Source organism: Hypanus sabinus, chromosome 5 (assembly GCF_030144855.1).
Source record: "Hypanus sabinus isolate sHypSab1 chromosome 5, sHypSab1.hap1, whole genome shotgun sequence".
In the NCBI taxonomy this organism is placed as follows: domain Eukaryota; kingdom Metazoa; phylum Chordata; class Chondrichthyes; order Myliobatiformes; family Dasyatidae; genus Hypanus; species Hypanus sabinus.
Genome location: NC_082710.1, coordinates 143487585 through 143502775, shown reverse-complemented (window position 1 = coordinate 143502775; position 15191 = coordinate 143487585). Strand labels below are relative to the sequence as shown.

The following is a 15191-nucleotide window of genomic DNA, read 5'->3' as shown; positions in this document are numbered from 1 at the left end:
CTGTAGACTCCTTTACCCTTTTACCTCAGTTTGCATGATTAATCAGAGATTAATTTAGAAATTTATATAGTGATACAAATCTCGGTCCTCTGTTGTACGTGGGATGGGGCTGAAATGCTGAAGCTGAGATTGAGCAGCCCGAACTCAGCTTCTCAGTGGCAGAGCTACTCCCTCCCACTACCAGAGACCCGAGTACAGCCCACGCCATCTTCTTCCCGGCTGTCTGACTGCTCTGTTCTGTTTCAGACACTCTTTGAACTGAAGTTTGAGTTTCTTCGGGTTATTTGCAGTCACGAGCACTTCATTCCCCTCAACTTGCCTATGCCTTTTGGGAAAGGCCGGGTTCAGAGATACCAAGGTAAATCTCAGTCTCTTGTGGATTGCTGTGGATTGCTGATTGTCACTTAATTGTTGAACTTTGATTTTTTAACTTCCATTTGACAATTTTTTAAATATATTGCCTCGTGCAAACAATTGCTTCATTCTTTATGTGGTTTTTCTCTACTTTATTCTTTATTAATCAGCATTTCTTTCGCCAAGTGTGGAGTCATGTTCTGCCTCTGTAGGTAGGTTTGGCATATTGTGCTTGCTTATTACTTAACCTCTGCACCTTTGCCAGGACACTGATTACACACTCAACTCTCTCCTCTGGATGGCTTGTTTTGAATTTGCAGTTTTATCTCCATTGACACTGAAAGTATAAATCATAAAAAATCCAAACTGACTTTAATAATAAATTGCAGTCTTAATTACTGATCTGTGTATGACTCAGCAAATCAATAGCGGTATCCCATTTATTTTATTGCCCCAGAGAGTTGGCAGGTTTAAGCAAATGTTCGGCCGATATTTTATCATTGAAGCTTTGCCTTTTCACAATAATTCACATATTCCATTTTTCTCAAAGCTGAGGGGAAATGGAACTATTTAGAGAGGGTGGGGAAGAAGGCCTTTGGTACGATAAGATATAGGAGCAGAATTAGGCCATTTGGCCCATCATGTCGTTTCTGCCATTTCATCATGGCCAATCCATTTTCCTTCTTGGCCCCAGTCTCTTGCCTTCACCCTTGGCTTATATGACTCCAGACTCCAGTGAAAATGCTCCAACAAGCTATGCCTCCCAGTTGCAGAAACTGTTGGGTCTGAATACTCAGTACCAGCCTTACTAGATGTGTTCAAGTCATGTCAATGAATAAAATATTAAAAATGAATGGTGCATATTAATAAGCAGGCCCTGGGTTAGAAGTGCAAAGTAGGGAGATTTTCATAAATTTATGCTAAACTTATTCTTCCTTAATAAAGGTGGAAGGCAGCAGAAGGGAAATTATAGACCAGTTAGCCTGGTCTCAGTGGTTGGGAAAATGTCAAGGATGAGGTTATGGAGTACTTGGTGATACAGGACAAGATAGGACAAAGTCAGCATGGTTTCCTTCATGGAAAGTCGTGCCTGACGAACCTGTGGGAATTCTTTGAGGAGATTACAAGCAAGATAGATAAAGGGGGTATAGTGAATGTTATATATTTGGACTTTCAGAAGGCTTTTGACATGGTGCCACACCTGAGGCTGCTTACCAAGTTAAGAGCCCATGGTATTGCAGGAAAGTTTTTGGCATTGGCTGATTGGTAGGAGGCAGCGAGTGGTAATAGGATCCTTTTCTGGTTGGCTGCCAGTGACTAGTGGTGTTTTGCAGTAGTCGGTGTTGAGAACTCTTCTTTTTATGCTGTATATCAATGATTTAGATGACGGCGAAGATGGCTTTGTTGCCAAGTTTGCAGATGATATGAAGATTGGATGAGCACTGTTTTGAATGCAATGTGGCAACATTGGGGGACAGACGTTTCTCAAGGACAATACCAGATGAGAAAGCTTCTATCTGAGAAGATTGAGCGGGCTGAAGTACTTTGGGAAATAAGAGGTCCCAGAGTTATGAGCTGACTTGGAGAGGACAGAGAGAGAGAAAATTCAAAGGATGTTATTTTCAAAGTATATAGACAAAATACAACTCTGAGATTCATTCATCCTTGTGGAAAATATCAAACACCCAATGAGCCAAAAAAAAAAAAAAAGAACTAATTGCACAAACAGCAAAAAGCGAGCACACAACACGTAGGATATCAAACATCGAACCAGGAGTCTGGTAGTATTCTGTTCAGTTCAGTTCATGCTCCTTGATAAATGAAGACGAAGCCAGTGAGGTGTTCGCTCATAAATTCAAATGAGAAGTTGGGTAGAGATCAATTTGTTCAGTGATTGGGAAGGAGGTGAAATGAGAGACTTTGGGAAGTAGCAAAGATGGAACTGAAAGAATAACAGGAGGCCCCATAGAGCCATGTAGCATTGAAATAGGCCTTTGGGCCAACTGGTCCATGCCAAGCAAGATGCCCCATCTGAGCTGGTCCTATTGGCGTCTGTTTGGTCAATAACCTTGGTCAATTTTTTAATCCGTGTTTCTGTCCAACTTCCTTTCAAAAGTTGTTGAAGGTTGTTAAGAGGGAGGCCATTCACTGGTTGGGTTTGTGCTGGCTCTGTGTAAGGGTAATCCAGATAACCCTCACACATCTGCCCTCTCCCTAGAACCCTCTCAGATAGTTAACCAGCTTCCTCTTGTTCACCAAGGATAGGATAGGCTGTGTAAACATGGAACGGGATGGAGGGTTGTGTTGTTGTTTCAGGCGGGGCAGACTTGGGTGTACACAGGATGGACAACCTGTTTCCCTGCCCAATCCACCCCAAGTGTAAATAATGTACTTTGCAATTTTAATTCTGTGTTCATAGTTATTTTTCTTCAATTTAATGAGAGTTGGACTATTGTGAGAAGGTTGAGCCAAATTTGACGAAGAACATTTGGATCCAATTGGAGTGAGTGAACTTGGCTGAAAATCTAACCTTCAGCCAGAGGGGAGTTGAGAGGGTGTGAAAGGAGCCTCCTGGCCTATGAATAATGAATGATCATTCATTTGGTCTTATAGTAACAGAATCACACGTGTGTTGGATGTGTGTTTTTATTCTGTGACCATAACCTTTTCATCCCAAAGAGCATTTTCAGCATCATCGTATTTACCATTTTATTTGTAAATTGGCACTGTTTCCCCAGTTGCTTCTGGGCACCTTGGGAAAAAAAATAAGCACTGAGATCTCGGGTCCTGCTGATGTTACAGCCTGTGACGGTTGGACTTTCCAGGTCTTTTGCTTCCCAATTCAGCAAATCCTGGGGAGCAGATGACTTAAAAATCGAGTCTGACCTCCAAAAGCTCTGCTCTTGCACCTCTGCCATTGTTCACCCAGCTTGTCATCACCGTGATGCCCTGACTTGCTCATGCTCCATGTCGGGATCGAACCCGGCTCTCTGGAGATGTGAGGCGGTAGCTTTCCCCCTCATTGTGAGGGAGCTCCCGGTTCAGACGGGGGCCTCTGTCCCCTTTCCGCCGCACCTCTGCGTGTGGGACTGGGCCGTGTGACTTCCAGCCCATTGAGTTGGGGGAGAGGTGGGATGCCCAGCGCTGGGTGGGGGTGTGAGGACAGATGGGTTGTCCCCTGCCTGGTTCCATTGACTGACCTTTATCAAAATATCAGACTGGGGGCAGGCTACGCCCCACCAATCCTGGCTGATCTGCCTGAGGTCTCGTTCCCCAACACCCTGAAGGTCCAGGACTTCCTGAGCTTTCAAATATGGATCCGCTTTCTTAGATACCTCTGCTGCCCAAGCCTCCTCCCCATCTCCCTTGGGTGCAGGGTGAGGTGCGGAGAGGCAGTGGGAGGATTGGACAGGTGTGCTTATGCGGGCAGTTGTGATAGACCATTTGGTGAATGGCCGCCTAGGGTGGGGCTCAGGACCACATGCTGTTCCTGCTTATGGCAATGCAACCTCCTCGCATGCTGATTGGCTGCTCAGTTTAATTGACCTCTCGTGACCCAGAGCACCCCGCTCCTTTCGCCTCTCGTCTGCTGAGCTGGGTGACACAGCCCTGCTTCCCTGCACGCTGGCTTCCTGTGTTGATGCCTCTTGCATGCTGTTCCAGATGGGTAAAGGGGCAGCGGTTCCACATCCTCCCTTCCTCGCCCTGGGAGAGACCTCGTGAAGCCGAGAGGCCACGGGTTGCTGAGAAAGCTCTCCTTGTGTTCCATTCCCCGTCCCGTTTGCAAAACTCCTTTCACAAATTTGAAATCCCTGGGTCCGCGGTGACGCGGTCCGCTTTGCTCCTCATTCCCGGGCGTTGGCCCGTGGATCCGGGTAGTGCTGATTTTAAATCGGACTTCCTGGGTGCGTGTGACGGCCTCCCCTGGAGATTTCATGGCCTTAGAATTCAACTGCTAGATGCAATTTAGCTGCGAGAGGCTGGCGATGACGGGGCGGACCGGCACCAGCTGTCTGACGGCGGCTCGTCGCCCCGTCATCTCAGCCCGCTCTTCCGTTTGTCCTGCACTTCAGTGGTCAGCCCCAAACCACCTGGTCCATGTGGCTTGCATGGGAGCTTGCTGTGCTCAACTTGGGTGCTGCCCTTTCTGGAGAGCAACAGCGCCTGCATTTCGATGGCTGCAGTGTGTTCTGGGACATTCTGATAGCTCAAAATGCACAAGACGTGACCAAGGTCCTCACAGGCTGTGCAGACACCCCCGCTGTTTAATTCCCTTGCTTGGAATTGAGCACTAAATCCTAGCTTGCTTTCACAATGGCCTTGTTATTTTCAGTATGGGTTTCTCATAACTTGCTTATCTTGCTTTAGCCTAGAAGAATTTCATCTTGCAATTAGCTTTGAATACCTTTACATTTTTTTTAAAAAAACTTAAGGTTGTGGCTTCTGAAACCAAGGCGGTTGCATACTGGAGCTTCAATGGTGTTATAAGCAGATTAGTTGAATTAAAAGTCCTCATGCTGGCACTATGGTTTGACTGGTTAAATCCTGGCATGATTTCTCCCCCCTGTGTCTGGTGATAGAAGTGCACTGCGCCGTATCTTGGCAGCACCACTTGCTGCAAGACGCCAGACTTCCCTCAAGGATTGGAGTGAAAGATCTCCCTTTAACTTTGCAAGTGAATTGTTTCATTGTGTTGGGAGCTGTGCCTTTGTAACAACAGGCTCCACGAGCAGATTAAGGGGGTTGCTTCCTTGCCGAGCTCCAGTGGCAAGCCAAGAGAGACATTTTCTCCATAAGAAGACGATAGGATCACTCGCAACGCTGTCAGCTCTCATGCCGCAACATTTTCCAAGTTAAATTTCTTCTCCCTTCTCCACGAGTAGGGGGGCGTGACTAGGGTTGTGTAAAAGGCTGGAGCACTGCGTGCAGTTGGAGGGGATCTGAGGGTTGGTTGCAGGGCCGGGACAGGGAATCAGACGAGAGGCTTCAGCCTCCTTCCTGATGAAAGGACTTGGCCCAGAACGACCACTGTTCGTTCCCCTCCGCTGAGTCCCTCCAGCATTTTGTGTGTGCGTTGTTCTGGGTTTCCAGCGTCTGGAGAATCCCTCGCGCCGATCGGAAAGAGTTTTCCTGCTGAGTGGAGGGGTTTGCACCTGGCAGACGAAGAGGTCCAGGTTGGAGTTGGTTGACAGGGAGAGCTGGAGGGGAGTTGAGAAAGGGATATTGGGGTCTAGAACCCGGGGGATGGAAGGAAGGGAGAGACCTGTAGGCTGCACTGAGAACTGGGAAGGCCAGTTGTGGCAAACTGGCCTGAGAGGCTTTCTTCTATGCGGAAATCTCAACGTCTGTTGCAATTCACTCTTTTCTGAGATGTGGATATCTCCAGCAAGGTTGATGGTTGTGGTCCCTATTCCTCCCATGTCTCCAGGGGACGGGAGCATAAGGACATAAGAAAAAGGCCATCCGGCCCATCGAGCCTGCCCCAGCATTCAGTAAGATCATGGCTGGTCTGTTCGTAAACTCAGCTCCATCTTCCTGCCCTTTCCCCATAACCCTTAATTCCCCGACTATGTAAAAATCTTGCTAACTGTATCTTGTATATTTAGTGAAGAAACCTCAACTGCTTCCCTGGGCAGAAAATTCCACAGATTCACCACTCTCTGGGAAAAACAGTTTCTCCTCATCTCCATCCTAAATCTTCTCCCCTGAATCTTGAGGCAATGTCCCCTAGTTCTCGGCTCACCCACCAATGGAAACAACTTACTTCTATCTTATCTATCCCTTTCAAAATTTATGTTTTTATAAGATCCCCTCTCATTCTTCTGAATTCCAGAGAGTATAGTCCCAGGTGACTCAATCTCTCCTGATAGGTTAACCCCTTCATCTCTGGAATCAACCTGGTGAACCTCCTCTGCACCACCTCCAAAGCCAGTATATCCTTCAAGTAAGGAGACCAGAACTGCACACAGTACTCCAGGTGCGGCCTCACCAGTACCTGTATAGTTGCAGCATGACCTCCCTGCTCTTAAATTCGATCCCTTTAGCAATGAAGGCCAACATTCCATTTGCCTTCTTAATAACCTGTTGTTCCTGCAAGCCAATTTTTTGCGATTCATGCACAAGCACTCCCAAGTCCCTTTGCACAACAGCATGCTGCAATCTTTCATCACTTAAATAATAATCTGCTCTTCTATTATCCCTTCCAAAGTGAATGATCTCGCATTTACCAATGTTGTATTCCATCTGCCAGACCTTGGCCCACTCACTTAACCTATCTATATCCCTCTGCAGACCCTCCACATCCTCTGTGCAATTTGCTTTTCCACTCAGTTTAATGTCAACAGCAAATTTTGCTGTGCTATACTCAGTCCCCTCTTCCAAATCATCAATGTAAATGGTAAACAGCTGCGGGCCCAGCACCGACTGACTGCCAATCAGAGAAGCTCCCATTTATTACCAACTCTCTGACTTATATCGGTTATCCAATCCACTATCCATGCCAATACACTTCCTCCAACTCCGTGCATCCGTATCTTATTTATGCATCTCTTGTGCGGCACCTTACCAAACGACTTCTGGAAATCCAAGTATACGACATTCACCTGTTCCCCTCTGTCCACTGCACTCATTATGTCCTCAAAGAACTCCAGTAAGTTTGTCAAACAGGACCTGCCCTTTCCGAAACCATGCGACGTCTGTCTAATGGAACCTCTCCTTTCTAAATGTTTCACTATTTCTTCCTTAATGACAGCTTCAAGCATTTTCCCGACCACAGACGTTAAGCTAACTGGCCTATAGTTACCTGTCTTTTGCCTACATCCTTTTTTAAAAAGTGTCGTGACTTTTGCTGTCTTCCAATCTGCCAGGACCTGCCCAGACTCTAGAGAATTTTGGTAAATGATTACCAACGCGCCTACTATAACCTCTGCCAATTCCGTCAGCACCCTGGGATGCATCCCCTCAGGACCAGGGGACTTATCTACCTTCAGACCCTCTAGTTTGCTCATCACTTTCTCTTTAGTGACAGTGATTTTATCCAACTACAAGAGCAAGCCAACTACCTGGGCTGTACTGGGTAGCAAGGGCAAATTTCCTCCCCAAAAGGGTTTTCCCCTGATAATAACAGCCTCTCTCTCCACATCTCCCCAGTTGCAGTTTTCCAGTTTCCTTTCAAAGATTCCTGTGGGATTTGCTCCCACCACTCATTCAGGCACAGTGTTCCTGATCCCTGCAGATAGCTGCATCTAAACATCCTGCCTCCCCTCTGCCAATCTCCTTCCCTGTGTGTCCTGTTTGCCCCTGCCCCCATCAAAACCCTTTGAGTGATAGTTTATCCTTTTTAACGTTGTCATGGGGAGAGGTAAAATTCCTAGTTCCAGATCCAGATTAAATACAGAAATAAACAAAGTTCAAAGTAAATTTGTCATCAAAGTACACGTATGTCACCATATACAAGAGTGAGATTCATTTTATTGCAGGCAGTCACAGTAAATACAAGAAACATAAGAGAATTTATTTATTTTGAAACGTTGCAGAATAGGCCCTATCAACCCTTCAAGCTGCGCTGCCCAGCAGCCCCCGATTTAAGCCCAGCCAAATCACAGGATAATTTACAACGACCGATTGATTCTGTCTTGGGACTGTGGGAGGGAACCGGAGGTACCAGTGGAAGCCCATGCTGTCATGGGGACAACGGGCACGACCCCTCAAGCCCCATATCTGATGGATCTGCCTGTCGCTGATGCCTCTGCCCCGCCCGTGCTCGGTGACTCTGCTTCCGCTACCTACGGGAAGAGGGGTGTTGCAAAGGCTCGCCGCCCGCTGAGGCAAGAGATCTGCTTTGTCTCTGCCTCAGGTGGCAGCCCTCTATCCTTAATGTCGAGCTCTTACGGAGACACGAGACAGCTGCTGGAATCTGGAGCAATGCACAAAGAGCGTGAGGAACTCAATGAGTCGGGAAGCATCCATGGAGATGGAGGGATGGCCAATGATTTGGAGTGAGACCCTGCATCAGATCTGAGTGTGCAAGGGGAAAGAGCCAGTATCAGGTGGTCTTAACCCAAAACGTTGACTATCCATTCTCTCCCCGCCCCCAGAGATGCTGTCTGACCCTCCGAGTATTCCTCCAGCAGGCTGGGAATTGTTTCTGCCGTCTCTCCTCACCCATCAGGCAAGACCCCGTTAGGGCCTTTGATCAGGAATGTAGTGAAAGTCGCTTCAGCCTGTACACTCTGGAGCAGGATTAGTGAGCTACTGGGAAAGGTGGGAATGTGTGGAGTTGTGGGGGAGAGCAGGTAGGAAGTTGGGGCTGGTGGGATATCACAGGACCGCTGGACTGAATGGCTGGCTCCAGTATCGGCTGACCTTGCCTCACAGACCTAGAAGGCATACCTTTGAATCCCTGCCCTCCCCCATTCCTTCGCCTGACCAGGTAAGGAGCAAGATTGGGTGGTTTAGTGCTTAGCCTCAAGGTCAGAGGCCTCTGGGGAGGGTGGAGGGACGATGAGCTGCTTGACGGCGATGCTGTTTCCAAGAACACAGATCCTGGTTGAATTCTTGTTCCCAGAGCCGGGAATGGGCCGGGACGTAGCTCCTGAAACCTGACGAGGCTAGGACGTGTGGTGTGATGCACCGTGTTTGTTTGATTGATTCGAATCGATAACCCAGAGCATGCAGTTTGTAATGGAGGGCCGCTCTCCATTCCACTCCACACAGGCAGGATCAGGTCTGTCACTATTTAACCCTCTGTCTGTGAACTTTCAGACTTGCAGTTTGACTTCACCTTGACAGACGACTTCTGCAAAAACCACTTCCTGGTTGGACTGCTCCTGCGGGAGGTGGGCAGCGCCCTACAGGAATACAGAGACGTGCGCCAGATGGGCATCAGCGTGCTGAAGAGCTTGATGATTAAGCACACCTTCGATGACCGATACATGACTAAGGTATGCAGAGCTCCATTCAGTGTCTTTTCTGGTGAGGGGGATGGAATAGGTTCTGCTACCTCAGGGCACACCTGGTAAAAACCTTTCATGGAGAATTTCCACGGTTGTTGGGTAAGAGGAGTAGGGCAGAGGGCTGCAGAGACCAAGTGACATTCACTGCTGCAGGCTTCCCTGAATCCAGGATTAACCCGAGGCTGTGTTTTTGAAGATGGCACCATCTGCTGGAAGGCCACGGACAGTGTTGGGTTTGATTTAGTGTTGTTCCACAGCTCAATGCCACCCCCTGGTGGAATAGATTAATACTGCAGCTGTTTCAAAATTCTCCGAGAGCAAAATGATCACACTGATTTAATTGGTTGGGATTGGAAGAGTGTGTCCCCATTTCCTGCCTGCTGGCCATATAAAGCCAAGAGCTGGTTCACCACACCCCGCAAGAATCACCCAATGTCCCCTTTCAATTGGAACTATTGTTGTCACTCGTCAAGTGAAAAGCTTCAATTGCACACTTCACACAGATCAATTCATTACATAGTGCATTTGAAGCAGAACAAAGTAAAACGATAATGTACTGTAGAATAAAGTCCGTAAGAGATGGGAGCAAACTTAGGCCACTTGGCCCATCGAGTCGGTTCTGCAAATAAAGTGCAGAGAAAGTACCGTGCAGGCAGACAGGTGCAAGATCGTAACAAGGTCGATTGTGAATCTGTCTTACTGTACAAGGAAACCCATTTAATGGTCTTATAAAACTATCCTTGAACCTGGTGGTACATGCTTTCAGGCTTTTGTACATTCTGCCTGATGGAGCACGGGAGCGAGAGAAGGTGCAGGCTGGGTGGGATCTCTGATTATGCCGGCTGCTTTACTGAGGCAGCGAGACGAGTCCGTGAAGGGGAGGCTGGTGTCAGTGACGAGCCGAGCTTTGTCCATACCTCTCTGCAGTTTCTTGCAGTCACGGGCAGAGCAGTGGCCATTCCAGGCTGTATTCCATCTGGATTCCTGTGGTGTGCTGGTAAAAATCGGGAAGGGTCCCTCATTTCTTTAGCCTCTAGAGAAAGTCGAGGTGCTGGTGAGTTTTGTTGACATGTTCGACTGTATGTGGTTGGACCAGGGCAGGTCATTGGTGATGTTCACTCACTTGCACTGTGGAACTTAGTGTAAGATCACAGTCTTTTAGAACTGTTACGTCTGCCAAAACATTGAGACCAACAATCCTCTTGTCACACACAGAACTGTCTTACAGGATAGTGGTGAATCCGTGGAATTCATTGCTGTGGAGGCCAAGTCACTGGGTATACTTAAAGCGAAGCTTGATAGGTTCTTGATTAAAGGTTACAGGGAGCAGACAGGAAAATGGGTGGAGAGGGAAAATGGATCAGCCATGATTGAATGGCAGAGCAAACTTGTTGGGCCAAATGGCCTAATTCTGCTCCAGTGTCTTACGGAAGTTCCCCGGTGATGTCTGCAAAACAGGGTGTAAATGTTGTAGAATGCTTTTATTGTGTGCAGCACGATTGCAGGTACTACTGACTTAACCAATAGATTGCTGACTGGAAAATCCATCTCCTCACAGGGCCAGCAGGCGAGGATTGCCACATTATACTTGCCACTGTTTGGGCTTCTCCTGGACAACGTCCAACGTATAAACGTCAAAGACTGCTCACCGTTCCCAATCAACCAGCCCAGCAATGTGAGTAATGTCTCGTACCCGTTAGTGCTCACAGTCAGAAGATAACTTTGCAGCCTGAAGCTTCTAAATCTGGCTTCAATCTCATGTGGAGGGGGACCGCTTGGGAATCCTTGTGGATGGAACAGTGAAATCGATGATGATGAGTCGGTTAGGAAGTGAAGCTGGGCAGCTGGGAGGGAGCATGATGGTAATAACCATCATCGTTCAATTTTACAAGGATGTTGCCTGGATTTGGGAGCATGCCTTATAAAAGTAGGTTGCATGAACTCGGCCTTTTGGAGCAACGGAGGATGAGAGGTGACCTGATAGAGGTGTATAAGATGATGAGAGGCATTGATCGTGTGGATAGTCAGGCTTTTCCCCAGGGCTGAGATGCCTAAAATGAAGGGGCACAGTTTTCAGGTGCTTGGAAATAGGTACAGAGAGGATGTCAGGTAGGTTTTTCACACAGAGAGTGGTGGGTGCGCCGAATGCATTGTTGGTGACGGTGGTGGCAGCGGATACAATGGGGTCTTTTAAGAAACTCTTCGATAGGTACGTGGAGCTTAAAAAATTGAGGTCTATGCGCTAGGCAGTTTCTAGAGTAGGTTACATGGTCGGCACAACATTGTGGGCCGAAGGGCCTGTAATGAGCTGTAGATTTCTATGTTCTATCAGTCAATTACATTTAATATTGTCAGTGGAAAAGAAGAAAGTGAAGCAGGAGTGGTCTTTCTCAGCTGAGGTAAACCCAGGTTCACCAGCCTGAGGTTTAAGTCACTTAAAGTGTTGTAGAAAAATTCTTCTTGAAGATGTGCACAGTGAAATATTACAAGAAGCAATAACAGGGGTTCACGTGAAATGTATTTCTCCAATGGTGATGGGACTCCCGACCATTATGGAGTTAATGGGCTGGCATAAGATTAGAAAAAGTAATAATTATTGCCAGATAGCAGAGTCTTGATGCTGCAGAAAGCTCTCTGAAAGTGCAGGAGTAAGAACAGAGTTGCTATGAAATCATAAAGATGAAAGAAGCATTGGGAGTTATTGAGGGGAAATGAGCAAAAGTCAGGTTCACCTGTACAAAAGCACAAGGAGATGCACAGAATCTCATTAGTTGCTGTGCTAGTTATTGCTATTCCCTAAAACAAAAAGCAAGAATGTAATGCTGAGGCTTTATAAAGTATCAGTGAGGCCTCATTTGGAGTATTATCAGCACTTTAGGAAAGATGTGCTGACATTGGAGTGGGTTCAAAGGAGGTTCATGAAAATGATTGTAGCATTGAAAGGCTTGTCATATGACTCTGGGCCTGTACTCGCTGGAATACAGAAGCATGAGGAGCGACCTCATTGAAACTTCTCGAACGTGCAAAGACCTCGATAGAGTAGATGCAGAGAGAATGTTTCCTATGGTGGTGGAGTCTAAGGCTAGAGGACCATGTACACAAGATTAAAACGAATGCGATATGATGCTGGCTTCAAGCTGAAGGTTGTTGATTTTGCTAAAGGAACGAATAATTCTGCAGCTGCTAAGAAGTTCAGTGTAAACGAGAAGCAAGTGAGAGAGTGGAGTAAGGCAGAGGGCACGCTGAGGGAAATGCCAAAGACGAAATGCGGAAACTGCGGGAATACGTGCCAGTGGCCAGAACTGGAAGAAAAAGTGAATCACCAGCGATCGTCGGGATACATTGTTACCAGAGAAGTGATTCGAGTGCATGCGTTGAAATGGGGCGAAAAACACCGTGAGGTCAGCGAAAATTTCAAAGCTACGCGAAGTTTGTGCACCTGATTTATGAATAGACGTGACCTCGTGTAGAGACAAAAAACAAAGATTGCTCAGAAAATTCCCACGGGGTGTTGCTTATGTTCAAGAATGCTGCTGGATGGACGAAGAGAGTTGCTTGAAGTGGGTTAAAGAGGTGTGGCGTCGACGTCCGGATGGTTTCAGGAAGGAAATGTCGCTACTTGTCTGGGACGTGTTCAAAGTGCTCTTGTCAGATGTGACAAAAGCAGCATTGAAAGCTGAAAATACGGACATTGAAGTCATCCCCGGTACTCCAGCCACTAAATGTGAGTTTAAGCAAACCATTCAAAGAATTTATGTGTCGACACTGGACCGAATTTGACTCAAAACAGCCAATAAATACAACCTGTCTTACGTGTATTCATTTTTCCAAAGTTGGCGCAATCTGTATAAGCTGACTCCCTAATTTTCGGATCAAAATTTAGGGTCAAATTCTCGGCTTATACAATGGAATTTACGGTATATTTAAAAAGTGAGGTAGTGTCCAAGGGTTCAATGTCCATTTAGGAATTGGATGGCAGAGGGGAAGAAGCTGTTCCTGAATCGCTGAGTGTGTGCCTTCAGGCTTCTGTACCTCCTACCTGATGGTAACAGTGAGAAAAGGGCATGCCCTGGGTGTTGGAGGTCCTTAATAATGGACACTGCCTTTTTGAGACACCAACTCCTTGATGATGTCCTGAGTACTTTGAAGGCTAGTACCCAAGATGGAGCTGACTAGATTTACAACCTTCTGCGGCTTTTGTCGGTCCTGTGCAGTAGGCCCCCCCCCCCCCCCACCCAACCCGATACCAGACAGTGATGCAGCCTGTCAGAATGCTCCCCAGGGTACATATATAGAAGTTTTTGAGTGTTTTTGTTGACATAACAAACCTCTTCAAACTCTTAATGAAGTATTGCCACTGTCTTGACTTCTTTCTAACTGCATCGATATGTTAGGACCAGGTTAGATCCTCAGAGATCTTGACACCCAGGAACTTGAAGCTGTTCACTCTCTCTACTTCTGATCCTTCTATGAGGATTGGTAAGCGTTCCTTCATCTTACCCTTCCTGAAGTCCACAATCAGCTCTTTCGTCTTTCATTGAGAGCCAGGTTGTTGCTGCGACACCACTCCACTATTGTAATATCTGACTCCTGTACGCCCTCTCGTCACCAACTGAGATTCTACCAACAATGGTTGTATCGTCAGCAAATTTATAGATGGTATTTGAAGTATGTCTAGCCACACAGTCATGGGTATAGAGAGAGTAGAGCAGTGGGCTAAGCACACCCCCCTGAGGTGCACCAGTGTTGATCACCAGCAAGGAGGACATATTATCATCTAGTCACACAAATTGTGGTCTTTGGGTAGGAAGTCAAGGAACCAATTGCAGAGGGAGTCCCCTTAACATGGTAAAATGTTCCAGGAAGGTTGAGAAAAGTTGACTCCAAGCCATGTTAGGAGATTTTAGGGCAAATGACCTAAAGCTTGATCAAAGAGGAGAGTTTAAGAAACATCTGAAAGACGGCTAGCGATGTTAGGAGAATAGTGTTTGGGATGAAATCTCCGGAAATTTAGTCCATTTGGTGTCAGTAGGGCTTTAGAGAAGTGGGTGACCTAAATTTTTTTTAAGGTTTGATCTCCCTGGGTCTCCTCCTTCCCTTTCTCCTATGATCTGCTCTCCTCTCCTATCAGATTCTTTCTTCTCCGGCTCTGGACCTTTCCCACCCACCTGTCTTCACCTCTCACCTTCCAATTAGCCTCCTTCCCCACCCCCCACCTTTTTATTCTGGCACTTCCCCCCCCCCCCTCCTTCTCAGTCCTAAAGAAGGGTCTCACCCGAAACATTCATTTCCATCGATACTGCTGACCTGCTGAGTTCCTCCAGCATTTCTGGTTCTATCTCGTATTAACTTCCAGAGCCACCTGTTTGAGTTCGCTGAGTTTTGAGTACTGATGGATGCAATTGAACTGGGGATGAAAATGCTCAGCTGGTTGGGCAGTGTCTGTGGGGAAAGGAAAGGTGATAAGGTTTCTGCTTGATATTCGTCCATCAGAGCTGGGGGAAATGTTGGGAGAGCGCCTGGTTTTTACAGATGCACAGGGAAAGGTGGCAAGAGGGGAGGAAAGGGTACAGCGAAAGGAGAAATGAACGAACGTTGTATTTCCATACAGGGGAGGAAGGAAGACCCTCTGCACATCTTACAGACAGGGACAGGCACCACCACACCTCAGAGGTCCGGAAACTCGCTGGACAGCAGCATCCACAGGGATGTTTTCGGAGTCATTTCCGGTACAGGTAAGGAGCGGATACAAGGGTCTTTGGCCTGAAACGGTGACCCCGTTTCTGTCTCCATGGATGCTGCCTGACCTACGGAGTCTTTCCAGGGTGTTCTGTTTTTGTTTCAGATATCCAGCTTTGGCAGTTTGATTTATTTCAGTGCTTG

At 47.1% G+C, this 15191-nt stretch overlaps 1 protein-coding gene across 7 annotated transcripts in view; it reads left to right on the top strand.

Annotated features, from left to right (window-relative positions):
* The window catches only part of dock9b (dedicator of cytokinesis 9b), a 329527-nt gene that overhangs the window by 238281 nt on the left and 76055 nt on the right, over window positions 1-15191 (top strand). For all 7 annotated transcript variants that reach the window (XM_059970496.1, XM_059970495.1, XM_059970491.1 and 4 more), the window contains exons 30-33: window positions 247-358; window positions 9118-9296; window positions 10867-10983; window positions 14920-15043. In XM_059970496.1, coding sequence (XP_059826479.1) covers window positions 247-358; window positions 9118-9296; window positions 10867-10983; window positions 14920-15043 — 532 coding nt within the window. The remainder of the gene's footprint in view (window positions 1-246; window positions 359-9117; window positions 9297-10866; window positions 10984-14919; window positions 15044-15191) is intronic.